The sequence below is a fragment of the Neopelma chrysocephalum genome, unplaced genomic scaffold, assembly GCF_003984885.1.
Source record: "Neopelma chrysocephalum unplaced genomic scaffold, ASM398488v2 Primary Assembly neopelma1_25, whole genome shotgun sequence".
NCBI classification, from domain to species: domain Eukaryota; kingdom Metazoa; phylum Chordata; class Aves; order Passeriformes; family Pipridae; genus Neopelma; species Neopelma chrysocephalum.
This window is the reverse complement of record NW_020897694.1, coordinates 30922148-30947310: the sequence shown is the minus strand read 5'-3', so window position 1 is coordinate 30947310 and position 25163 is coordinate 30922148. Positions and strand designations below refer to the sequence as shown.

At 40.9% G+C, this 25163-nt stretch overlaps 1 protein-coding gene across 16 annotated transcripts; it reads right to left on the bottom strand.

Annotated features, from left to right (window-relative positions):
* Positions 1–3202: 3202 nt before the first annotated feature.
* LOC113963544 (arylsulfatase D-like) lies at positions 3203–24701 on the bottom strand. Of its 16 annotated transcripts, none has more exons than XM_027674752.1 (12): positions 24586–24697; positions 21646–21715; positions 20996–21049; positions 20529–20669; positions 19662–19783; positions 18655–18777; positions 16068–16491; positions 14398–14534; positions 12403–12537; positions 10014–10176; positions 8876–8997; positions 3203–4009 (listed from the first exon to the last, which is right to left on the bottom strand). In XM_027674752.1, exons 2-12 carry the CDS (start codon positions 21696–21698, stop codon positions 3639–3641), a joined length of 1845 nt encoding a protein of 614 aa, XP_027530553.1. In that variant the 5' UTR covers positions 21699–21715; positions 24586–24697; the 3' UTR covers positions 3203–3638. The 16 variants fall into 16 exon arrangements, with proteins under 16 accessions (XP_027530553.1, XP_027530549.1, XP_027530554.1 ...); XM_027674748.1 differs by having other exon boundaries at positions 24571–24684; XM_027674753.1 differs by having other exon boundaries at positions 24544–24641.
* Positions 24702–25163: the final 462 nt, after the last annotated feature.

The window sequence follows — 25163 nt, the reverse complement described above, 5'->3', positions numbered from 1 at the left end:
ATGGACGGGACCCATCAGGATCATCAAGTCCAACTCCTGGCCCTACGCAGGACTCCCCAAAAATCACACTATGTGCTTGAGAGCATTGTCCAACAGTTTTTAAACTCTCAGGCTTGTTGCTGTGAGCACTTCCTTGGGGACCCTGTTCCAGTGTTCAAGCACCCTCTGGGTAAAAAACTTTTTTCTGATATCTAACATAATGGAGTGGAGAGGGAAGTGAGCTGAACTGAGAAAAAGTTTATCCTTGTGTTTAACTGACAGTGTAGATGCTACTAAACTTATTGGCTTGACTCTAGAGAACAGCTTTTGGTTTTGCTCCCCACTGAGCAGTAAGATTTGTCCTCCATCTCTGAATCGGCCAAACTGGCTTTAAAATGCATGGTCTTTTATGCTCTTTTCTCCCTGCATGAATCCAGTGAAATGCAGCTGCTCTGGTTTTGGTCCACGTAAGCCACAGAAAAATGTCAAATCTTCTGATGAGTTCTTAGCAATGTTGATGTGGATTTAAATGCTATCAAGCAGTGAGAACAAATGTATTTTTAGATACTCCTGTCAAGTGTAACATTGATGCATCCAATCAGTTCATTGTCATACGTGCCCTTTGATTTATGTGGAGTGTTTTCCACATAACTTTCTTGGTGACCTTTTAGAGGAAAGACAAAATGGGAAATAACCTGAAGAAATGCTCAGTCAGCTTTTTGGAGACTTGCACTTGGTGTTATGTCATGGTCACACACAACCATGTTTAGAGCTAAACAGCAGTGACTTACCACACTGCTGACCTGCCACATTGGAGGTGTAAGTCAGGAGGTTCTCTGAAAGCACTGCAAAAGGTTCACAGTCCAGGCCTACATTTGCTTCTGTCCTGAGGTTGGTGAAAGGGCTGGGATCTGCTGTGGCAGCTCAAGAGCTGAGAGAGGGACCTGCTGCAGGCCTTCCTATCTCTTGTTGTTTCTAGAAGGCAAAAAATGACACACAGGCAACCTTGGTACTGAATAGAGCTGCACTGGTGTGGTTCTGCAAGTCTGCTAGCTTTAAGGAAATAGGTCACCTGAAGTACCTGCTCTGCAGCTCTTACCATCCTTTGTTACTTTTAAAATCTGGGTGACCTTTAGCTGTGTGGTACGAGTGAACATACAGTGTTCAGAAAGGCTTAAAGTTTGAATCTGAGTTTCTTGCCTGCAATCTACTTTTTCTGAAGGCAAAAATACAGAAACCTCCATTTAAAAATAGGATTTGACACAAAACCAGGCAAGAGCATGGTTAGGATTACATATTGAGAGATGAATTTATTTAACCTGAGGGCAGCAAGAGAGGATTACATATTTTAATCCCCTCCCTTTCCCTAATGACTGTACAGAGTGCTGACACTTGCTTGGCTTGGAGAAGATGACCTGTACACAGAAGTGATTAGTGTGTGAGGTGAATTTTTTTTTTTAACACCTCCTACTGAAAACAAAGTGCTTTCTCACAAAAGCACATTTTGCATGGCCCTCATATGAAATCAGAGTCACTGTCACTCAAGTGGGACATGCAGCGTATAAATTGGTCTCAGATTGTGAAATTTGGGACCTATCTTCTCAAGGGTGATGCTTTTCGATGCTCTTGCAAGTGAGATGACTTAATGTCATGGTTTGAAAAGGCCCAAAATCCAATTCTGATTCCTAGCCTCCCACCCACATCTCAACCCTATGTGAGATGGGTTTTCCAGACAAAAACACGAGATTCAATATGGGGGGAAAGGAATATATTACAAGACTATACAAATAAATACTTATACTATAATACATTGCATACAATCTTAACTCTATATCTATCTCTACCATGACAATAATATTTACAATGGGCCAAATCCCTTCTCCCTCCAAATAAAAGTCCAGGAGAGAAGAAGAAGAAAAGACCCCTTCCAGTCTCTCAGCAGCAGGTCTCTCTCTAGGCAGCAGGTTCTCTTCTTCTCTTTCCAGGCAGCAGTAGTAGTTGCTGGCTCTCTGCCAGCACACACGAGGGGGTCTCCAAGCCCCTCGGCCCTCCGTCCTCAAAACGGGGGTCTTTCCGTGGACTACGTAACCCCAGACAAGGTCGCATCACCACGGTCATATCACGAAGCACAGGGGTCTTCGTGACGGTCTGGTATCCTCAGGGGAAATCAAGCCCCTGTGCAGAGCTCCCATGCTCTGACTCAAAGATGGCTGCCAGCTTCTCTGAAGCTGCAGCAAGGAGGGGGGAAGCCCAAGGTCACTCCCTCCACACACATTCCTTCGGCCGTCCTGGCTTATCTCTCAGGAGGCCATGAGCTTCCTAGCTCCTCTCAGCAGTGCATACTGCACTTTAGGACTCCTCTCAGTCCACCACCCCCTCCTCTTTCTCGGAGGGGTCTCTAGCGAGTTTGGGGGGTTTGGTTTGTCCAGTTCTTACCCCGAAACTCTGTTCCTGCTGCTGGCTCAGTCCTCTTTCAGGTGCTGCCTTTCTGCTTTCCTTTCTCCTCAGACATCTCTGTGTTTTCCATGCAGCATACTGGCTTATGTTCCTCCTTCTGGTCCTTATCAGTTGGCTCTTTGCCACTGCTCTTCGGACGCTGCTGTCCCTGCTGCTCCGTCACCCACTCGCAGTGGAGAAAACTCCTTCGGCATCTCAGACACAGGCACTTAGTTCAGTTCTGAGTCCCTGCAGCCCCCCAACCGGGGGCTGGGGGGGCAGAGCCCCCTAAGGGGCCGGAGCCCCAGCTCCTCGTGGCTCACCACAACATGGCCACCTCTTCTTCCAACAACAAGTACCATTGCTTCTCTTCCGGTCTCCAGAGATATGTTTATATTTTGCAGGAGCACTGATTGGGTCAAGCCCCAAGGGTCACCACCCCCTGGGGGTTACCACTTTCCTAGTTTCAGGGGGAAAAACCTGGCTCAAACCACTACACTTAACTACATGGAAAATGCATTTTGGTAAGAATTGTGGTTTAACATTTCAGCATAGCTAGGTACTTTGCTGCTGATCTTGAGACGCTAACTTCAACTATCTAATTTTTAAAACATACTTGTCAGTTCAGTTTTCCATGGAAATTCTTACATGATAGAAAAATGAATGTACAGATGAGGCAAAAAATTGCTGTAAATTATTAGGTGTTTATTTCAGACAGGCAAACGAATTTTGGTATGTTTCCAAATAAAATGTGGGGTTTTTTTCATTATTTATTTCTTTTTTTTCATTGTCATCATAATTTCATTTTTGTGCAACAGTTTTTTTTTTCCTTAAAAGATAAGCCCTGAATAGGGATACCCTTTTGGGCTTAGTACTGTTGTCTTAATAAGCATATTTCCTGTACAAACAACTGCTATGAAAAGTTTACTTTCTTATCAGTCATCATTTGCTTGAATTGAAAATCACTAAGAAAAGAAATTTTTTTGGGGGGGGTATTTAATCCAGAATTATGCACTTGAGGGGTAGATTATACAGGTGACCCCTAATTTTTAAACTACAGGTTTACTGAATTTCTGTGGGTATGGAAAAAGGTTGAAGAAAAAAACCCAATAATATCTCTTAAGTTATTCCAGTGTAATTTAACCCATATCTCTAATTTCTCTATGAATGCAAATGTCATGTAAATGTGAAAACTATCAACTTCTTTAAAGAAGCTAACTTTATTAAATTATGTTATCTGCTTTGTTATTTTCTTCATGACACCAACAGAATGGGAATGTCCCACAGCATGGCTGCAGCCATGGCTTCCATATATTATTGTAAGGAGACAGCTGTTGTGGGACTGAAGTCAGCGTCTTGCGATGCTCTTCCACAGCTTTTCTTATTCTCCTCATCACAGCGTCAAACAAGGGCTCAGTGTCAGCTGACAGAGGATTTGCCTCAGACGGATCTTGTGAGAGATTGAACAGCAGTGGAGGGTCATGATGGGTTACACCATCACCAAAACATGGGCAAATTCCTCTTCTGAAACAGGCTCCAGAGGCTTCTGGTTGGAATACTGGAGTAGCATAATGAGCTTTCCACACGGTGCCACCTGTCGCAGAAGAAGCACATTTGAACATCTTAATGGCATTAGGAATTGGGAGAGGTGGGGGATGTGTCATGAAAGTTTGGTTCACATTTAAGTGATCTGCTTTGTCATTCCTAGGGCAAGCTTATGTCACACATGGGGAACAGGTCTTGTGGAAGCTGTCAGGATTAAGATGTTTTTTGTGGCTTATGGGAACACCTTGGCTCTGGGTACATGCAGGGCCCTATATGATATGTGAATGGTTAGCCTAATATTTTGAATAAAGAGGGAGTCTGATACTTTCTTGTGTCCCTTTAAAAATCCACAAGCCTCTTGGAGAGGGAAAATGGAGCATGCAGTCCCCAATTTCTGGCTGTAAGTAATTGTAGGTGGTTCTTCTGCTGCCTCTGTATATCTGAGTGAAGAAGTACACCTGGGCAGAAATTCATCACAGTTTATTTCCATGCTCATGTTCCAGCACACTTTTAAATAGGGTGGTAATTGCAAGCCAAGAAAACAGTAAAATTTGGAGTTTTTAAATTAACATGATGAAGGCAGGTAGTTTGCAGCTTTAGAGCTTCCACATCATCAGGCTCTTCTACTGGCCAGAGGATAAGCACAGGTCTGTAACTTGCAATGAAAAAATGGCAAAGGGCTAGGACTAACTCTGAATGCAGCTCATCAGCACACTTTACTGCCTCCTCCTTTTCCCCCTATTCCACACCCCACATTTAGAATACAGTACACTGAATTCAGAGCCAATTCTGTGCCCAGCAAGAAGACAGCAATTAGGTACTATGTCTGAAAAAAGGAGACAAGAAGAAAGGGGACATATAACACTTGGAGCCACTTCTCTACTCCACTGAGCCCAAATAGCTGACAACTGCATTGTCCTTACATGGAATTTTCTTTTTACTTCAGTGGAATTAGCTGAACTTTCCTTCCTTTTTTCTCTTAAAGGTGTTCTTTATTTCTGGAGCCTGCAGCTTTATTCTTTGGTCTCTGTCTTGTCACTACTACTAGAACACTATTTTGTTAATAAATAAAATTTTAAAACTTCTGAAAAGGTGAGGGGAAACAAATAACAGATATTAAGGCTCAGATAATATTTTAGCTTAAAAGATCTAGTTGCTAGCTGGCTGTGTATCTATTTATTTTCACCCAGTGGTTTCCACATCCTGCTTAAGCTATGCTTCTGCACTTCTGTGGAGGGATGACATCTCAATGGTTCTGAAATGTTTTGGCATAATAATTCTGTAACACTTCTAAATGTTAGATGTCTCCATTTCTGAAATGGTGGGAGAAAGGATGATGAAGGTTGATTGGGCTCACTTTCTGACGGCTTACTAAGGACAGACAGATACTCCTTAGGTCTGTTTGAGTGTATGCTTTGCTGCTGGCTGGATGAGCTCCATGTCCTTCAGCTTATCCCTGTCTTGTAACTAAAAGAACATTTGTCTCGTGACAAATATGCAAGCATCCTCTTTGATATCGGTGTTCCCAGAGCATGGGATTTGGGTCTTACGTTTGTCCGTCAGGTAGCACAGATACTTGCTACAAGGAGTTAAATAAGCACTTTCTGGGACAGGCGTTTTTTCTGAGTATCTGGCTTAGTTGGAGTGCTGTTGAGATATTGGCAAAATAACCATTTATTAGGTAAATACAAGATGGAGAGGCTTATCTAGCTGTACATAGGAATTTATGTGATCGATGTTCAGAAAAAAACTAACTAGTCATTCTTTTCCATAAATAATTGGGCTGAATTCCTTATACACTGTATGAAAATTTGGAGTACTGAGTGTAGAGTGTCTGATGCTGCTAAATTTTAACATTCCCTTTTCACAGCTGCAAATAATTACTGGAAATGCAGGGTGAGAGACAGCCAGGTCCTTGTTAGTTCACTTTGAAGGATTCAGAGAAGCTGATTGTAATTAACCTGTGTTGGTGAGCTGAGCAGACAATTGGGTTACAGGAGGATAAAAGAAAAAAAAAAGGTGGTAGAAATCAGTGCTGATAAAAGCAGTGGGAATTGCACTCATCTCCAAGAGGCAAACAGGGATATGCAATTTTCTATTGAAGTAGCTCTGATAGAATCAGAAGGTGCATGTGAATTTTAGGGCAACATGTTAATTTAATATGTCCAAGGGAAAGGAAACCTGCTGCTTCAGTACAAACATCTCTCAACCCCATCTGGTAACAATCAATCAGTTTAATGAGCAGAAAGAAATGTACTGTCACTAATAAGAGTTATTGTGCTGGGGTAAAGGAAAGGACTCTTTTACTTATAAACAAAGGATTCTTCTGGCTTCAGTGAAGGGCTTAAAGGATGGATCCTGCCTGGGTGACATCAAAATACAATGGCTTCATATCTAGGCTGACCAACAGAGAGATGTAAATGGACACTAAATACATAATATTAGTGTGATTTACTTACACATGAGCTAAAACCCTCTAAATAGTCTGTCAGCCCAGACAGAAGAAATGGCAGTTGGAACAAAGAATCAAAATTTATATATTGGTTGAAAGCTGAGCCACATATTTGATTAGCTAGTCTTTCATATGCAGAACATTGCATTGTTTTCAGGACCCTTGCCATAAGCAGTTGAGGTTCAATGGGAAAAATTGTAGAAAGGCATGCATAGGAAATCTAGCTGTGCATGTGGCTTCATAGGAACATGAACTGCCACAAAATATATCTCGCATCTGCATAAGTATGCATAGCTACTTATGTAGAACTTATATAGCTTAGAAGAACTAGTGATGAAAGCTGGGTGAGGAGAATAGCAGTCCTTCAACTTGAAAAGCAGCTCTTCAAATGCATGGCTTGAGAGGAGTATGTATTTAGCCTTTCAGTAGGGAAATGGGGCATGACTCGTCTAGCAGGAGTTTTCTCCAGGAGTTCGGCAGTCAGACACAGCTTTCTCTGCCCAGAAACTTTGTTTCCAGAAAAAAATGTGTGTTAAAAGGAAACAAAGAGAGATCTCTAAGAATAGTGACTGATTTAGAGACATAGGAGATTTGAGTTTCTGGCTGCTGTTCTGCTCTAGGTAATGTGAACAGGTGACTGTGTTTGGGGTTAGATTGTAGAATCATAGGATTGTTTAGGTTAGAAAAGACCCTTAAGATGAACATGTCCAGCACTGCCAAGTCCAACGCTAACCCATGTCCACAAGTGCCACACCTACATGTCTTTTAAATACCTCCAGGGATGGTGACAAAAACACTTCCCTGAGTGGCCTGCTCCAATGCTTAACAAACCTTTTCATGAAGCAATTTTTCCTAATATCCAGTATAAACCTCCCCTGGAGCAACCTGAGGCCATTTCCTTTTGTCCGCTAACATTACTTGGGAGAAGAGACTGATGTGATGAAGCCTGGACCTACTGGTAGTTCTGGTGTGTGGGGCCAACTTGCCACCAGTCTGTCAGGTGAACTGATCTCTCGCATCTCTAGTGGCAGCTCTAAGAGCTGTGCTCTCATTGTCAGTCTCTTAACACACTGGTCTGCTGTGTACTGGGTGCATGGGGAGGGAGGTTCAAATCGGCAGCCCTGAGGTTTCTGCCAGGCATGGGCCATGCCCCCGTCTGCTCAAACCTCCGGCCAGGATCACAGGGTGCGTGCTCCAGGAGGTCATGAGCAGCTACAGTGCTTTGGGAACGAAACCACTGCACTGGGGGGCTGACGGCGCTCCCTCTGCTCTCCCACAGCTGTAGGTGGCCTTTCATACGGGGCACCTCGAGATATGAAAACGAAACACGAAGCGGCTGGCTGCGCTGAAGGGCCGGGAGGTTAGGTTTTGTTTTATTTTGTCTTGCTGTTTAAAACCTCCTCGCTAAAGCGCTCGCCGCCGCCCGGCAGGCCGCGGCTGTGGCGGCCGGCGGTGTCGCGCTGCCCCCTGGCGGCGCTTTGTCTTCCCGGCCCGGCGCTGCCGGCTCGGCCCCGGGCCCGTGCCCGGCACCCCCCGCTGCTCCCCGGAGCCGATGGGGCCCGGCGGGGAGATAAACTCTAACCAAAACTGATTGCCTATAGTGGGCTTGGCTCAACTAATCATAGAAACACAGAAACGTTTGGGTTGGAAGGGACATTAAAGATCGTCTAGTTCCATTGTTGGGTGCTTGTTGAAAGTTCAGTAAAGCATTACAGCTGCAGTCAGCTTGTCTAATGCCACAGCTGAAAAAAATGAAACAAATAAGACAGGACTAATAAAAAGAAATAAACTACTGCTCAGGATAAAGACCTTGATTGCACAATTCCTTTTGCTTCAATCCTACACTAAAGCTGAGACCCCTGGTGGCCTAGTGGTTAGCGTGCAGGACTTTCACTGCTGCGACCACGGGTTCAAATCGCGGTCTCCTGGCCTGATGGAGGTCGTTAGCCCTGTGTGGCCATCCATCTATGAGAAGGACACTCTAAACAAACCTACGTCCTGAGGACCTCACTGCCATTGTCCAAGCTTGCTTGGCCCCGGCAGATGAACCTTAGGATTAAAGGGTGGGCTCAGTTCAGCGCAGGCTGTGTCTCACCTAAAAAATCCATTGCGCAGGCTGGAAAGGTAAAAGACCTTTCCCCAAATCTTCGTTCGCGAAGATGGGCCATTATTATTATTATTACACTAAAGCTGATCCTGCATGCTTATGCTTCAAAAGTGATACAAACACTGCCTCAAAATGGGGTTTCTTGAAGCTATGCTTCCCAGGAAGCAAAACCCTTCATCTCAGGCAAGGCAGGACAGCTAACAATGAGGCCATTCTGCACTTTGCAGAAGAACTGAGAGTTTGAGACAATAAACTTACTCCAGATATATGTATGTATATTTTTACATGACACTCTCTTGGGAGCTAGAGATCATTACATGGTCTCTGATTTGCTGGAGGGGGATGTTGATACTCACTGTCCTTCTGGTGCCACCGCACTGCGTGCAGAAACACACCACAGTAGTGAAACATGAACTCGTGCCCGGAGTGTCGAACCGTCCCACGCAGCAGAGGCAGCAAAGTGCGCCCATCGATTACCCTGAGGGAGAGAACCGGAGTCACCAGACTGCTTAAGGATTTCAGTCTGCAGCTGGAGCACGAGCACCACTCACTCTATGTATGCAGCATTAGAATTTCAAGCGTCATCTCTCAACTGAGGTACCTTTTAGCTAATGAGCCCTGAGATTTTTAATTGCGTGAATGGGTGGAGATCAGGAATTAGCACTTACTAGCAGCTTTTGCAAATACAGCTAGTTTACACGTCCTGCCTGGGGAGTTAAGTCACCACTGCTGTAATTTTCCTGGAAGTAGGTGATAAGCACAGATTAATTTTGCTACCTGAAATGGAAGTCACTGAAGTAATTGACAGCTCTGTGAGCTTCAGGCTTTGTAGAAAAAAGAAAAAAAAAGCCACCTACTGAATTGACTAAGAGTTGGTTTATTTACACACCACCAGTACTTTTTTTGCTTTTTGCTGGAATGACTTAGCCACCTATGCTTTCTTGTGTCCTTTAGAGGAGGCTAACATAGATGCTAGACGTTGTTTACTATTGAGGAAGCTACTTCTTTGGTACCGGCAGTAAAATGCTGGTCATGTGCCATTTGCTCCACCTTCCCTACTTGTGAATAACCAGGCTTCCTAGGCTTCCTGTCCTAGTACTCTAATAGGACCAACCAACTTCGTGAAAGTCTGTGGATTTTTGATTTAAAAAAAAGTAAAATTAAAAAGGGTGGCTTTGGTTGTAGGTTTTGTTTTGGGTTTTTGTTGGGGTTTTTTTTACAGTCATCCTAGTGTCCCAAATCAACCAAATTGCCTTTTGGTGATTAGAGGACTGAGTTAGCTAAATGACCTTTGATAAAAGATACTGTTTTTTCCTTTGCCTTTTCCATACAAGCAGACAAGATGGGGAAGGCTATGCAGAAAGAAAGTTAGAGAATTGCCTGGTTTAGAAACAATCAGAATTTACCCTGTGGCTGTCAGGATGCATGACTTAGTCAGTTTCTATCTAAATCAAGAAAGGGAAGCAAATATGGTTTAGGAAGCCACCTCTGTACCTGTCCTGAGGCACTGCCCCTCCAGCTAAATGAACTACTGTAGGATAAATGTCCATAAGGCTTGTAGGTTCATCAATAACTGTTCCTGCAGGCAACACTCCCGACCACTTAAATATTCCTGGAACACGGATTCCTCCTTCCCATCCTCCCATTCCTTTTCCACCTGTTAAAGAAGAGGAGGAAAGTGTAAAAGAAAAAGATAAAAGAATAAGAGATACTAGATGTTAATTGTGCATGTATAATAAAAGGGTTTAAATTTTTTAGAATATTCACATAACTTTAATGAGAACACACTAAATCCTCTAGAACGGTAGAGTGACTACATTGGAAATTCTGTTCTTCAAAAATAAGTCTTATTAACATCTTTATTTTACACTGCTTTCTTGGGTGGCACATATAATAACCCACCACTAAGCAGCATTTTTGGCAGAAGAGGAACAATTCCACCCTTTGATGCCTGAGAAGTCATTCTGACCCAGAGCTTAAGTTGAAGGTCATTTCAATTTAAGTATCTGAGAATAATCTCCACATTCCCTAAAAACATGCCCAAGAAAAAAATCTGTTAATAAAAATCAGTTAATAAAATGAATGAATAAATGAATTAATTAAATATTTAAGAGCAAAATCTGACTTGTCAATGGAATAGGGGTTGCAGCCCCAGTTGGTACCTGAGGAAGGGAAATTAACACAGAGCAATCTTGGTTGTCAGCTCACAATCAAAGACAGCGGGAACATTACAAAATTAATTGCATTTCTGGAGGGCAGCAAGGGGAATTAGGATAATATGTGATTGCCCTCCAAGAGAATACAGTCCCAGGGAGGCTCTGAGGTGGTCCCAAATGGAAGAGTGTAGAAGCCATGCATTAAATAGGGAGTGCTCTGAATATGCTGCAGTGACAAAGACTTTCCACCTGCATTTCTCTTGAAATTGTCTTGAGGTAATACAAAGAGTTTTCCTTAACTTGTTTCTCTTGCATTCCTCTGGTCTTCTAAGTTCTTTCCTCCATGCAGTCTCTTTTACAAATCAAAAAATTCATTGAATAGTATTTCAAAGTGAGAACCATTAACTAATTACAGATTTAAGTTACAGATGTCAAGGATGGGAATATTAATGAAACAGTGTGGTTCAAAGTTAGAACTCTAAGTGAAGGATCCAGTTAGAAAACAAAAATTGCAAAATTATTAAGCTCAGATACTTGTATGACTTTTTCTCTGTTATTCCTCCTATCAAAGGCAGAAATGACAAATTGTGGCTGGAAAGTGTTGTAGGAAAACTGGCGAACAAAGCTTGAAGGCAGCTGATTAGCTCAGTTAATAAATCAGCAGCTGAATGGAAGCTTACATTATCCCCAGGCTTTGCTAAGTAATACTGTACCTTGCTACAAAGGAGGTGTGCTAATAGTTACAACTGAGAGGCAAGGTTCCCAGAGCTTGGATTTAAAGACTGACAAGGTGTCATGATGGATAACAAACAGGGCAAGTCCAACTGCTTCTGAAATAATCTTTGTGCTATGTAAAATAGCAGTATCTCGTGCTTTGTCAATCAGCAGAAGCTCTTCTCATTATTTGGATGTGTGGCTTATTTGTCTTCTTGTTTTTAATATGCTGTTTCAAATAGCAGCAGTGAGGTTTACAGATATTTATTAATTAAACTGTATTTTTTAATCTTGCTAGTTAGTTTCGGTGGGATGTCCCTTGTTCTGCCATGTGTGGACATAAATGGCCTTTCTGTTATTGATATCTAAACTGATATTATATCTTCTTTTGCCTTCTCTCTAAGCAGGCATGATTTCATCACTGTCCTCTCATACTGAAATCTCTAATGACATTTACCTTTCCTCTCTGGCCTCTCCTGTTACTAATATACTTGTGTTCAGCTGGTAGAAGTGAATTCATTAGATTAGATTCTAAACTATTCAAATGTGCCTATTGGCCTTTTTGCAACTGCTACTGGTATGGAAACTTCATATTAAGAAATAAAGGCTCATTTTGCATTTAGGACTGTTCCTAGATGGATCCCAGCTGTATCAAACATCGCTTGTATGGCCCATCAAGTAACTTGCTACTAGGCAGTGTGTGTTGTCATGCTGAGCAAGGTCAAGGTGCACACAACTCTTCTTCCATAGGGAAATAAGTGATGGGTACAGTTTTCAGACTTCATTATACAGTAAGTGCCAATCTGTGTAAGCTGTCACAGTAGCTTTTCAAGGTTTAACAGTCTGGAGGGGGCACATGCAAGAGATACCATAGATCTTCATTTCAGATCTATAATTCAAGATTGTAATACCAGCATATAGTTTATGAAATTTAGTCTGTCTGAATGTATTTTAATCTATCATTTTCTTTTTAAGAGGAAGTCTTATGCATGTACACACTACCAAAATTTTACCTTTATAGATCCCATTCCATCCACCCAACTGAGAATTTCTTCTGTGAGCCTCTAAGGATCCTCCATGATCAGATGCAAAATAAATGAATGTGGTATTCTTCAAGCTTTCTTTGTCAATAACATTCAGAAGCCTTCCTATAAACAAAGCATAGCATCATAATTACATCAGGAGATGCACTCAGATTTTCTAGGTCTTGACTCAAAATTCAGTGAAGACTGAGTCTTTCCATTTACCTGAATGAGTTCTGTTATTATCTACCACATTCAATACAAAGAGACCTCAACAAGTAAGAGAGATGGGCAATCACCAGTAGTATGAAGTTTAACAGTGGCAAGTGCCAGATTCTGCACCTGGGATGGGGCAACCCTGGTTGTGTGTATAGACTAGGGAATGAGAGGCTGGAGCAAAGTGCTGCAGACAGGGACCTGGGGGGCCTGGTCAGTCGCAAGGTGAATGAGAGTCAGCAGTGCCCTGGCAGCCAGGAGGGCCAACCATGTCCAAGGGGGCATCAGGCACAGCATCACCAGCTGGTGGAGGGAGGGGATGGTCCTGCTGTACTCTGTACTGGGACAGCCTCACCTTGAACACTGTGTGCAGTTTTGGGCACCACATTATAAGAAAGATATTAAACTATTAGAGAGTGTCCAAAGGAGGGCAGTGAAGATAATGAAGCCGTGTGAAGAGCAGCTGAGGTCACTTGGTCTGTTCAGCCTGGAGAAGAGGAGACTGAGGGGAGACCTCATTGCAGTCTTTAACCTTCTTACAAGGGGAAGGTGGAGGGGCAAGTACCAATCTGTTCACTGTTGTGACCAGTGACAGGACTTGAGGAGATGGCATGAAGCAGAGTCAGGGGAGGTTTAGGTTAGGCATCAGGAAAAGGTTTTTCAACCAGAGGGTGATTGGGTGCTGGAACTCCCCAGGGAAGTGGTCACAGCACCAAGCCTGTCTGAGTTCAAAAACTGTTTGGACAGTGCTCTCAGGCATGCAGTGTGATTCTTGGGGTGTCATATGCAGGGCCAGGAGTTGAAGTCGGTGATCCTGATGGGTCCCTTCCAACTCAGAATATTCTATAATTCTATGAAATAATAAGAGCCCAACAAAAAGCAGATGAGTGTTTATAAAATTTGTTTGTAGTGTCTATAAAAATAGGAAAATAAAAATTACCACCAACTGGAAAATAATTTAAATGATTGACCCTTTTATTCAAGCTACTCAGAATACTCAGTCAACTTTATTCTGTAAATTATCTGAGTCAAGGAATATCCTGAGTAGGTAGCCTCAAACAGCTTGAAAAGCTTAAATAATAGTGCTGCCTTGATTAGTAGCCATAGTAAACTGCTGTGTCTCACCAGCAACTGAACAGGGACTCTGAGACCAGGCTACATACTATCAACCAAAATCATCTCCTGATAGCAGTGATAAAAACCTTGTGGACTGTAATTCAAACCTAATTTAATAAGGAATGTTTTTGTAGTGGTAACATCAAGTGTTTATACAGAATGTGATTTATCTTAGATTGGTTGTCCTCATCACCTTCTGCATCAAGTATATTTGCCAAGAACAGCTTCCATAGCTATAGAAGCAGTAGCAAAAGGTGAACTGCACAAGGAAAAAGCATAATGTAATATTTAGCATCAGCACCACTTACATCTTCTAAGACCAGACAGAGATGGAGAAATGTCATAATTATGATTAACAGCATGATCAAGGACATATTTGATTATATGTCTGCATTTAACACTTCAGCACAGAAGCTGAATTACACAGAAGTGTCAATTAAAAAAGATAAAGAACAAATCCTTACAAAGAAAGTTTAAGCTTTCATCTTAAGAAAGAAAAAAAAGAAGTGTTGTTATGGTATGGCAATCTTTGAAACCAACTGTGTATCCGAGGCATGATTTTTACATGTGCAAAAAGGGAGTCTGGTGATCACTCCTTTAAGTTCTTTTCCACATTCAAATAAATGAAGAATTTTCTTCAAGACCAACACTTACCCACCATCCAATCCATCTCCTCTACGTTATCTCCATACAGGCCATGCTTGCTTCTTCCTTGAAACTTCTCTGTGGTAGTGAGAGGGGTGTGAACATGTAAAAGGGAAACGAAGAGAAGAAATGGTCTATGCTTGTTTCTGAAATAAAAGAAAACATGGGTCATTTCTCTTCAAACTGTCACTCAAAGCAAAATATAACAGTGGTATTGTAGTTACTATCTCGATAAATATTATTATTGTGATATAAACAATTTTTTTTTTATTTTGACATCTTTTTGCTTTTGAGGTTTTGGGAGACAGAGGGGTTTAAAACACTCTCAAAGATGTTTGTTCTGTATTAAGATCAAACCAGTAACGGGCCCTTTCTTTTTCATGTTCCAAATTAGACATGTTAGAACATTAAATAAGCAACTAGGAAAAGTTGTAGCTGAAAGACTGACACAATCTGAGAGGCAAGGAGAATAGGACTTGCTTGCCTAAACTTAAACATGGATGTATGTCACTGAGCATTTGAAACATCTTCATGGAAGAGGCAGATATGACACTGTACCCACAGTGAAACCATGATCCCTTAAACATCAGGCCAGGTAGGATATCCTATGAACCTAAGATTACCTACACTCAAAGTTTTACAGAAGGAATATATTTTACCTCCAATTTCCTTGAGAAAACAAACACACAACCCCAAAACTGACAGAAAGAGTATAGTCTTTTTCAAGGATGTTCCCAGACTTAACACATGAATAATTTAAAGACTTAGTGGTTTGTTCAATTCCAATTGAGGTTACTGATAGAAATGAAGGACACCTGTCAGAAAAAAAACCCAAACACAAAACTAAACAAAACTCACTATCACTCTTCTGTTTGCCAAATATTAATTTCATATGACACTTCCTATAACAGTCCATTTACCAGTCTAAGACCATTTTTCTCTTCCTACTGACAGAAGGCACAGTCCTTGGCCAGGACCCCTTGGTATCAGCTGAACAAAACATAAACACCAGAAAAATCATCTTCCTTTTCCCAAGGAACTGACCAGCGATGTTGCCATGGTTTAAGAATGGTGCTTCCTAGTTTAGTGCTCCCACTGAGACTCTCCAAACCATGCTGCTGCTTGTCCACTTTTCCCTCTTTCTCTCCCCCCTGCAGCAGGCTGGAGAGGAGAATCGGAGGCACAAAAGGTAAAGGTTACAGGTTGAGATAAGAACAGTTTACCAGAAACAGCAATGAGATAGCAAAATGAGCAGGAACAGCAACAATATTAGTAACAAAAGTGTAGAAGAGAGACAAACGAGTGATTCACATGCAAAATGCTCAGAACTGGAGTTACCTGACCACTCCCTCTGCCATGCTTACTTGACCAGGAAAGACACCTTCTCCCTACCCCGGCAATGATGTGAGGTGGTATAGAATAAACTCTGTATCCTTTTGCAGCCCCCTCCTGGGTGCTGCAAAAATTAATCCTCTCCTGGCCAGAACCAGGACAGATGTATAATACAAAGGACAGCAGCTGGATGCTGACGGGTGGGAAAATGCCAGAAATTAACAAATTACTGACCAGCATTAGGACGGAGAGTTCAGCATGCCAGCTAACTAACCTAGTGTTATATGACACAATAATGACATTATTATTAAAAACCCTTAAAATGTGATATAATTTTTGTTGATTACCTTTTAATGAATGTAACTGCCTCTTTCAACATATTAGAAGCAGTTCTGTTTAGGTCCATAGGTTGTTCAGTGATGTCATGGTTTCTCATCAGGATACAGTTCCAGTACTTGGTGAAACCATAGCTGGAGAACCAGGAGATGAAGTGAAGGAGACCACAGATGGCCAGACAGATGATTATTTTCCATTTTATTGGGAAAAAATTGGCAAGTTTTCCAATCATAAGAGTAAATACTGCAAGGGCGATCATCTGCGTGTAAAGCCAATACTTATCTTGCAAAGACTTGGCCAGTTCAGGGTCGTCTGTGCCTTGACACTCATTCACAAGGGTAAAAGGCATGCCATAAAAATAGTCAAAACCATGATTTAAAGGATGATGGCAGTGATCACGGCGGGTTTTGCAGTTCACACCCATATGCCACTTCCCTGAAAATGTAAAATAAAGATCTTAAATCCAACATGATGACTCCTGGGTGTGTCTGCCTGTATTTCTAAGAGGCTGGCTGTACCCCTCAGTTAAGGTGCAGCTGAGGGAGGAGCTGGTGTGGAATGGGGATAGATTCAAGGAGCAACAATGCATTGGCACTTTATTTGTCTAGAACAGCTGCTTCTCCTTGCCTATCAGTTTAAATTCCATGTAGGGCAATGGCCCAGCTTAGATACATCCTTGAATAAGAACAAATAAGGTTGCAATAGTTGGTGCTTATTATTTTTCACATGATGAAGTAGCCATGCATTAACCGGTAACCTGGTGGGGAGAAACTGAAGACATCCTTATGTCAAAAGAAACAGCTAAGTGCAAAAATATGAAATATTTTGCACACAATTTCTATCTGACCTTCATAGTCTTGGAACAAATTTCAGGAAGAAGATGTATGTATTGGCTCATCCTAAAACGAGTAGCAGAAATAGGTCATTCCAATTATCCAGTACAATTGGATATATCAGAATATGTAATACACTGATAATGAACCTTAATTAAGTCATATTACAGAGCAGTGTAATTATCCTGACATTGAAGGACAGACAGTCTATAACCATGGGCTTAGGAGCTATTACCTAGACAAATAACTTCTGAGAACTGCTGACCAGTCCTGCACTTGTGTACATGAATGTAGTTTACAGTATAAGCTATATCAGACTGCAGTGAGCAGGGTGTGAAGTCAGTACACCACTGAGACTTGCTTCAATTTAGGAACTAAATGACACCTCAGTGTGCAGAGATGAGCAGAGGTGTGAAAAGCACAGTAATTACAACTAAGCACAACACACCTTTGACTACATCAAAAGGAGTTTAAAAAGGAGAGATGCTTAAAACACACAACCTTTAATTGCTCTTCAGTCAAAATTAGCAAAGAGTTAACAGGATTTTCTTTTTTCAGACATGTATTTTGAGCCAAGGCCCACTGAAGTAAATGGGATTCTTTGAGCTTTTTTTGGAAGAGTTTCCTTTTGCAGAAATAAAGGAACTTTTAGCATCCTAACTGTGATAATAAGCAGGATGCTTAAATAACAGAAAAATCTTGCCACCAGGTATCACAGAATGGGTAAGGTTGAAAGGGACCACAGTGGGTCATCTGGTCCAACCTCCCTGCTCAAGGAGGGTTGTCCTGGCACATTGCACAGGATTACGTCCAGACAGTTCTTAAATATCTCCAGTGAGGGTGGGTCCACAACCTCTCTGGGAAATCTGTTCCAGTGCACAGTCACCCTTACAGTAAAGAAGTTCTTCTTATTTTCAAGTGGAGCTTCCTGTGCACCTGTTTCTGCCCATTGCCTCTTGTCTTACTGCTTGGCACCACTGAGTAGAGCCTGGATCCATCCTCTTGACACCGTTCCCTCAGATACTTCTACATATTGATGAGGTCCTCTCTCAGTTGTCTCTTCTCAAGGCTGAACAGGCCCAGCTACCTCAGCCTTTCCTCATAAGACAAATGCTTCAGTCCCCTAATTATCTTCATTACTGATGAATAAGTCAAACAATATTGGGCCCAGTATTGACCCCTGGGGATGCCACCAGTGACAGGCCTCTAACTACACCCTGTGCCACTGATTACATGTCTCCAGGATCTTCTATTCAGCCAGTTCTCAATCCATCTCACTATCCAGTCATCCAGTCCATGCTGAGTTTGCCTATGAGGATGTTGTGAGAGACAGTGTCAAAAACCTTGCTGAAGTCGATATAATTAAGACCCTGTGCTGAAGTTGATACAATTAAGACTACTGGTGTCTCAGTACCAACCAGCAGACAATATTTTTCTGCTCTAATAGATCAGTAAAAATCTCTGTTGGTTCATCCTAAAGCAATCTGGACTGGGCAAACAAGATTATTTCCTTTGAATTTACTTCCATTTGCATTGTGTATCTATATATTCCATATATTCTGATTTTGGATCTATCAGATATGCTTTACTCACATTGGGACTTGTGGATAGCATTCTAAAAACCCTGCTGATTTTGAAAGTTGTGCATACAAGAAAATCTAGTTTAACTGATCCTAGACATTTTGCAAAAAAGAAATGTATTTACAGAATCATACTAATTTGAATAATAAGCAATGAAAAGGCGACAAGTTACTCTGTCTCATACCTACAAGTGCTGTAGAATAACCTTGCTGGTGCAGTATTCTGGCAAAAGTAGTTTCATTTGGTGGAAGCCCCCCAGAACACCCGTTCCAAAAGAGAACCTGCTGTTGAGTGCTGGAGGCCATGCCTACAGAGGAATAACAATCTTTAAAACAAAACAAGCCAGATTTCAAATTTTCAGTCTGCTCAGAATGTGCTTTCTAATGAATGGGACTCAGTTGCCTAAGCCTAGTGCCTTTTTATAAGCCACTTAGTATGTCGTGGGATATTCTGATTGGCCTCCGGAATTATGTCTCTTCCAAGTCCCATGTCATTATATGCTACTCCAATGCAGATGCCTCAGCTATGCTGGGGTGTCTACAAGTGGCAGGAAGCCGGCTATGTTTGGACATTAGGCAACGTCTTACAATCAAAGTTCTATCAAAATATAATGTTAAAAAAAAAGAAAATAAGTTTTTATAGAACAAAATGTTTACCGAGTCAGGGGTACACACTTCTGAAACGCACAGTTCATGATTAGATTTCTCCTTAAGCAAATCAGAATCACATCAGAGGTGCTGCACTGATTACTATTGCCATATGTGGTGGCTGAAGTTTTCTGTCATGAATTTACGTGGCTGAAGTAAATCGGTTTTAAAACATAACAACTGAGAACTATTCCACAGTCTGATGCATTTCACTGTGAAAAAATTTGCCAGGATATTAAAAATATTACATTTAATATAATCTTAATACCACTAGACAGACAGCATTTGCCTAATTTTCTTCTTCATTTTTCTGTCTCTAGGTGCTTTGTGCTGTTTAGATTTTTCATCCATTTAGCCACATTAAATGTACTTTATGTGGGCATTTTCCCCTAGAAATCAATCATTACTCATCTCTATTTCTTCCCATCTCACTGAAACTCCAAATCCCAAGATTAACTAGTCTTTAAAATTGTTTATTTAAGGGGATTTTTAATATCAACACTGACTAGACTAACTGCATCAAACCATTAGAGAGTGGCCCAACCTGATCTGATGGGGTATCTGCCAGTCAGGAAAGCGGCTCTGCTTGGAGTACAGACAGCAGCTGCAGCAATGTGCTGAGTAAGTCTCACTCCTTCCTTTGCCAAGCCATCAATGTTAGGAGTCCTAAAGAGAAAAATCCCGTCTCTGATAAAAACATATTACACAGAAGTTCATGGTATCCCACTCCTCTTAGTTTTGTGGAGAATGTCACCATCAAATTTACAAAAATCTGTTTACCTACAACTCCACTAGAAAAACTCTGTGTTATATATATTTTTGAGACACCTTGACTCCTTAGAAATTAATTTTCCATGGAAATTAATAACTAAAAAATGGGGTAGAGGGAGGAAGAGAAGGTATTTCAGGTCTGTCCTTTGTCAAAATCTCATGCAGCATAGGGAAAAAGAGTCTGTTAATAGATACAGTAAAACAAAATATCCAAGACTATAACAGGCTAGAGCAAAGACATGATACCTCTACAATCATTCTCTCAATCAATCTACATACAGATTGATAACTGCACTAGGGATAAATATATCACATAGTCTAAGCTGTCCTAAAATGCCTACTAAAGTTGTTAACTGATATTAAATTCTAATCTCATTTCTTCATCTCCACAGAGTTGTGGAAATTTGTACATTATACACATGCCTGACAAGTACACTGCACAGACATAATTGCAAAGTTTTAAGTCCAAGCAAGTTTCTCAAGCATGCCTCTATAATTTTGACTAGAGTAGGAATTACTGTAGAGCAACTATTTTGTATGTAGGTTGAAAAGAAGTGTATCTAATCAATTAATACTGAATTTTCTAATACTGTCATCAGTGCTTTTTTTACTTCACTAGGAAGGATAATTTATTTCATACCTTATTGTATCATTGCCGTAGCAACCCACATCTCCAATACCAAGATCATCAGCCAGTATCAGCAAGAAATTAGGTTTTGAAGGACTTGAGACACAGGTTCTTGGAAACAAGCATAAAATTAGCCAAATGTTTAAATAGCTCCTAAAAGTAAAAGTAAAGAGGTAATATTACAAAAAACAACTTTAAGTTTTACAACGGACTTTAAACTATTATTCTTAAAGTTTTATGGGGACTCAGTATAGTCAAACAGCAACCAAATACTGCCAGTAGATGGAGCTCCTGAATATTTTAAACAGTCCTTGAGCTTTCTATTATCAGTAATTTTTAAAATTATTATGATTTTTATATTATTGATTTATTTATTATTGTTATTTATTCACACAGGAATTTTGTGTCTGCATTTCTTTATCGACATATGCACTGATCTCAGTGGATGTTCCCAGTGGATTGAGTGGTTGGATACTTGCAAGTGTCCTGAGGCACTCCTTGTGCAGGGGTGTAGGATAGTCCTGTTAAGGCTCCTGGAATGAGTGGGACAGGAGCATGAAGGTAATTGGTGTGGAATCACGCTGGTCATTACGGCAACGGCTTTACTATTGCATCTACTGCACCCATTCCTACATACAGTGTTTGAAAAGTGCTCCTTAAGCCATGGGACCATCTGCAAAATCAAGGTGCAGCAATAGGCTTAAACTTGATTATCTTCCTAAGATATATCCCTAAGAATATCTCCGTACATGTTTTAGTTGCTCAGGGTGTTTGCAGTCAGAAGCTTACAGATACTCACCTGAAGTAAAATACACATGCTAGAACATAATCTTCTGAATTCATTAATAGATACTACAATGTGTTAAATGCATAGTAAGTACTAGTACTAATACCTAGTAAGTACAGTAAGTCCTATACTAAATATTATACATACTCCTAAACCTCTGTGTCTTATAAAAGTAGGGTAAAAGGTTTTGAAATACCAATAAATCCAAACCTGTATTGACTACTCTTAGATCCTCAATGAGTTGTGGCAGGAGTGGCAGGGAGAAAGTGAGAGATTTGTTTACATTTTCTTAAGAACAACACCTAAAAGCCAGGAAAGACCATCTGTGAATGTTTTTCTTACCATTGTTTTCCCTGATAAACTTCATAGTTTTCCCTTGTATGAAAGAGGTCCATAATTGGTCATATGAATTCTGGTGAAAAAGCAAAAAAAAAATCAGAGCCCAGCAGTTCCGGTGACCTTGCATGCAGTTCCTCAAGACCTGGCCTGTTTCCAACTGCTGATAACTCCAGGGGGACTTGCGGGAATTTGGAAAGAAGGCTAAATGTTAATGGCTTTAAAAAAGTGCCAAAGGTGCCTATTACACAATACACGCACAGAAATGTTGGTGTTCTCTGAAAGGAAGGTTTTCAGCATTTTACAAATGAGATAGTGGTAAGTAAAACTAGTATCTGATTTTTTACTTAACCTCAGATCAACTTTAGGGAAAATAATCTAACCTTTACTGTGAGATTAGAAAATATAAAAAATACATCAAATAAAAGCCATCCTGGAAACTAATTTTTGCAGTGTAATTCTTAGGGAAGGGACTGTAATGTTTTTTTGTTTAGATACCATCTAGTACATTCAAAGAGGTGTTTATCTCTGAATGTTACTAAAAGCTATCTGTAAACATAAATATCTTTATTTCCTTAAAGAACTCCAAAGCTTAATGCCATTTATAAATTTAATTTGCCAGGTTTTCTACCTGCCAACTCTAGGAACTCAACCTTTAAAAATCTAGAAATAATCATTCAGTTTCTAAATATTTATTTTTGTCTCACAAGGCAAACTTTATGAGTGGAAGCAATTTTCTGTGCTTGCTGAAACAGAGAGCACACCGTCTCTTTTGGAAAAAGAATGGCTTGGGAAATGCACTCCTCTTCCTTGTGAATTGCCTAAGGGATCTTCAGAAAACGTTGCACTGGAGTTGTGCAAACAGTCACGCAGAAGTACATGGTAAACTGGCTCCACTGAGGACTGGCACATGCTCACTTTCGTGGTGTACATTGTGCTAAATTAGATATGCTATTCGTTCCCTCATTGTGAAAAGGGATAGAAAAATCTGAAATATCCTATCCATGCAAAATCCCCACTTTTCAACCCTTCTTTCCATTTCAAAACAGCACAACAACAAAGGTGTCATCAGCTATATTAAGGAACAGATTGAAAGTAATTATAATATTTACTTTCTGTAACAACTCAAAACCCATTTGTAAACAAACAGTCACTTCTAAACACAGAGAACTGAAAAGTTTCATCTGGACTAATGAAAGACTTGTGGGGTTTTTTTCCTCCAAAAATCAGCAGGAAAATATAGTATTTTCTGAGGATGTTTTTTGTGCCGTTTTAGTATATAACAGTGTTGTTGAATGTCTAAGGAATACTAAACTGGCCAGACCAGAGTATAATCCTCCCTGTACATTTCAAAGGATTAAAGATTAAAAAATTGCAGATATTGTTATTTTGACCAGGAAAACAGTATTAAAAGAGTTAGAACCTGGGGTCCATTGATGATTTGTCCAAGTAATATCTAGATGCTTGTTTGGCTATGGCTGAGACAATATAGGAAATAAAAAACCAAAACCTAAAACAAGACCACCACCAAAAAAATACAAAAACCCAAAAAACCCCACAAAGAAAACCACAAACCCACCAAAAGAAAAAACCCCAAGTAAACAACAAAAAAACCCCAACAACAATAAAACAAACAAACACAGAAACAAACAGAAAAAAAAGTCAAGAAAAACCCAACAAACTTGATTGCTGTCAGTTACAGAATTTTATGTAGGGTTGATGTTTCCCTTTGCTCTTGGCAAGATCCTGAAAGACACTAATGACAGTTCATCCTCCCTGCCCAGTCGCTGAGTCAGAGATTAATGGGGAAGCAGCAAGACCTCTCTGACCCAATGCAGTGACTGTTTGAAGCAAGACCTTACTGTGGATGCAGATGCCTGAAGTCCAATATCATGCTTTGAAAAGCAAAAGACTAATTACTAGGATCTCAAATCTTTTTGAGATGGCAGCGTAGTGGTGTTTCATTATCACAGCCTGACTGCAGTCCCCCCGAAACCCCGATGAACTGTGGTCGCACAGGACAGAGCTGGGGTGATGATCAGGCAAGTGCATGACAGCATTATCCTGTGAGAATAAAGAATGAGCGACGGCTCTGGTCATTATCTATGATGGTGATATCTTTAAGGTGCTTTAACAATTGTGGCACAGCTCTGCCTTCCCAGCAACCGTTAGACAGCATTGCATTTAAAGAGCTTGTGGTACATGATTAAGCTAAAACTATTGCAATGAAAATGTTCTCAGTCTACACCAAGCAGTGGAGGATCATCATACCCCTTGTGAGCTGTAGTAGAGCAAAAGAACCAGACAGATCTGAACATTTAAGAAATCCCTTGAGTTCCCAGGGAGTTGATAAGGTTTCAAAGCTGCTACAATAGCTCTGCTGCTGTCCACATTCTCCCCCAGGTTCTTGCACCACAGCCAGCTGGTCACAGGATGCATGTCAGTATTCAGACAGAGACTTTGTACAGCCCCTCAGGAAAGCTGTGAACTCTGAACCAGGGAGGTGCACTGGTGGTATTAAAAAGATACTTCGATCTAATACCGTTGGCTGTGGCACCATCTGATTTACCGCAAGCCATTTTAGGAGCATTGCTCTTACTGAAGGAGTAGAAGAAGTGCCACACATTAAACAACCCCCACAATTTAAATATGTATATTCACATTTCTCCGTTAGGTTCTGATTCCTTCTGAAAATAGAGCTCTCACTGACAGTGCTAGCACGTGATGAAGCCGGTACTGGGCTCTAGTTTCCTTAGCTGTTAAATGAAAAAAACCAACTTGGTTCATAAATCTAACAGCAGCCGCTAGAAATCAGAAATTTCTTAGAGAAATCCAAGAATGTGTCAGATAGTAAGCCAGTAAGCCACGATAATGATTATCAGGACTAATAAAAAAGGCCAACACCATTTTACCTGTGGAAAACAAACAAACCCTTGTCTCAATTACTCTTTTTGTTCCGAAATCCCTCTTGCTCCTTGGTGTGCCGAGCAGTCCTGATCCTCTAAGAAGTGAGTGGGCAAAAGTGGGCTGGGACTTGCTCCTTTTTCTCTTGCTCTCCCTTCCCCCTGCCTCCACCTGGGATCCCTGCCAGCAACAGCCAGCAAACTGGAACTACTGTGCAGGTTTGACATGAATTCCAGGCAGAGTACAAAGTCCTTATTCTTGAAATACTGGCATAACATGGCTACTGCCTTTTCTAGATTCCCTATCCAGTTTATTTTGTGCAAATTTGTATAAAGTCTCTCACTGCTCTATTTCAGTGCTTTAAAAGAGGTGCTATAAATAATAGCAAGAGATGCTATGAATAATAGCAAGACATGCTATAAAGAGTTTTGGTTCTCCCACACAGCCTTTTCAGCCTTTGAGATAGGATAAAAGGATTGTCCTCCCTCTTTTCTTCTATCATGTTGTCTTTTTGTTTTCGTTGCATTTTCCAGAAAGGTAGACATACCTAAATTGTGTTTTCTTTCCCTACACCCCAAAACTGAACATCTAGTCTCCACCCCCCTTCTTTCAGATTCTAA

Bases quoted from the DNA above. Each gene is read 5' to 3' on its own strand.
- LOC113963544 (XM_027674747.1), bottom strand. The intron at 20,670-20,995 runs GCAAGTATCCAA...TTTTACTTTTAG, and splicing joins AGGAGTGCCTCAGGACACTT to GAGCTATTTAAACATTTGGC. The intron at 19,784-20,528 runs GTATGAAATAAA...TTTTCTCTTTAG, and splicing joins TACGGCAATGATACAATAAG to GACTCCTAACATTGATGGCT.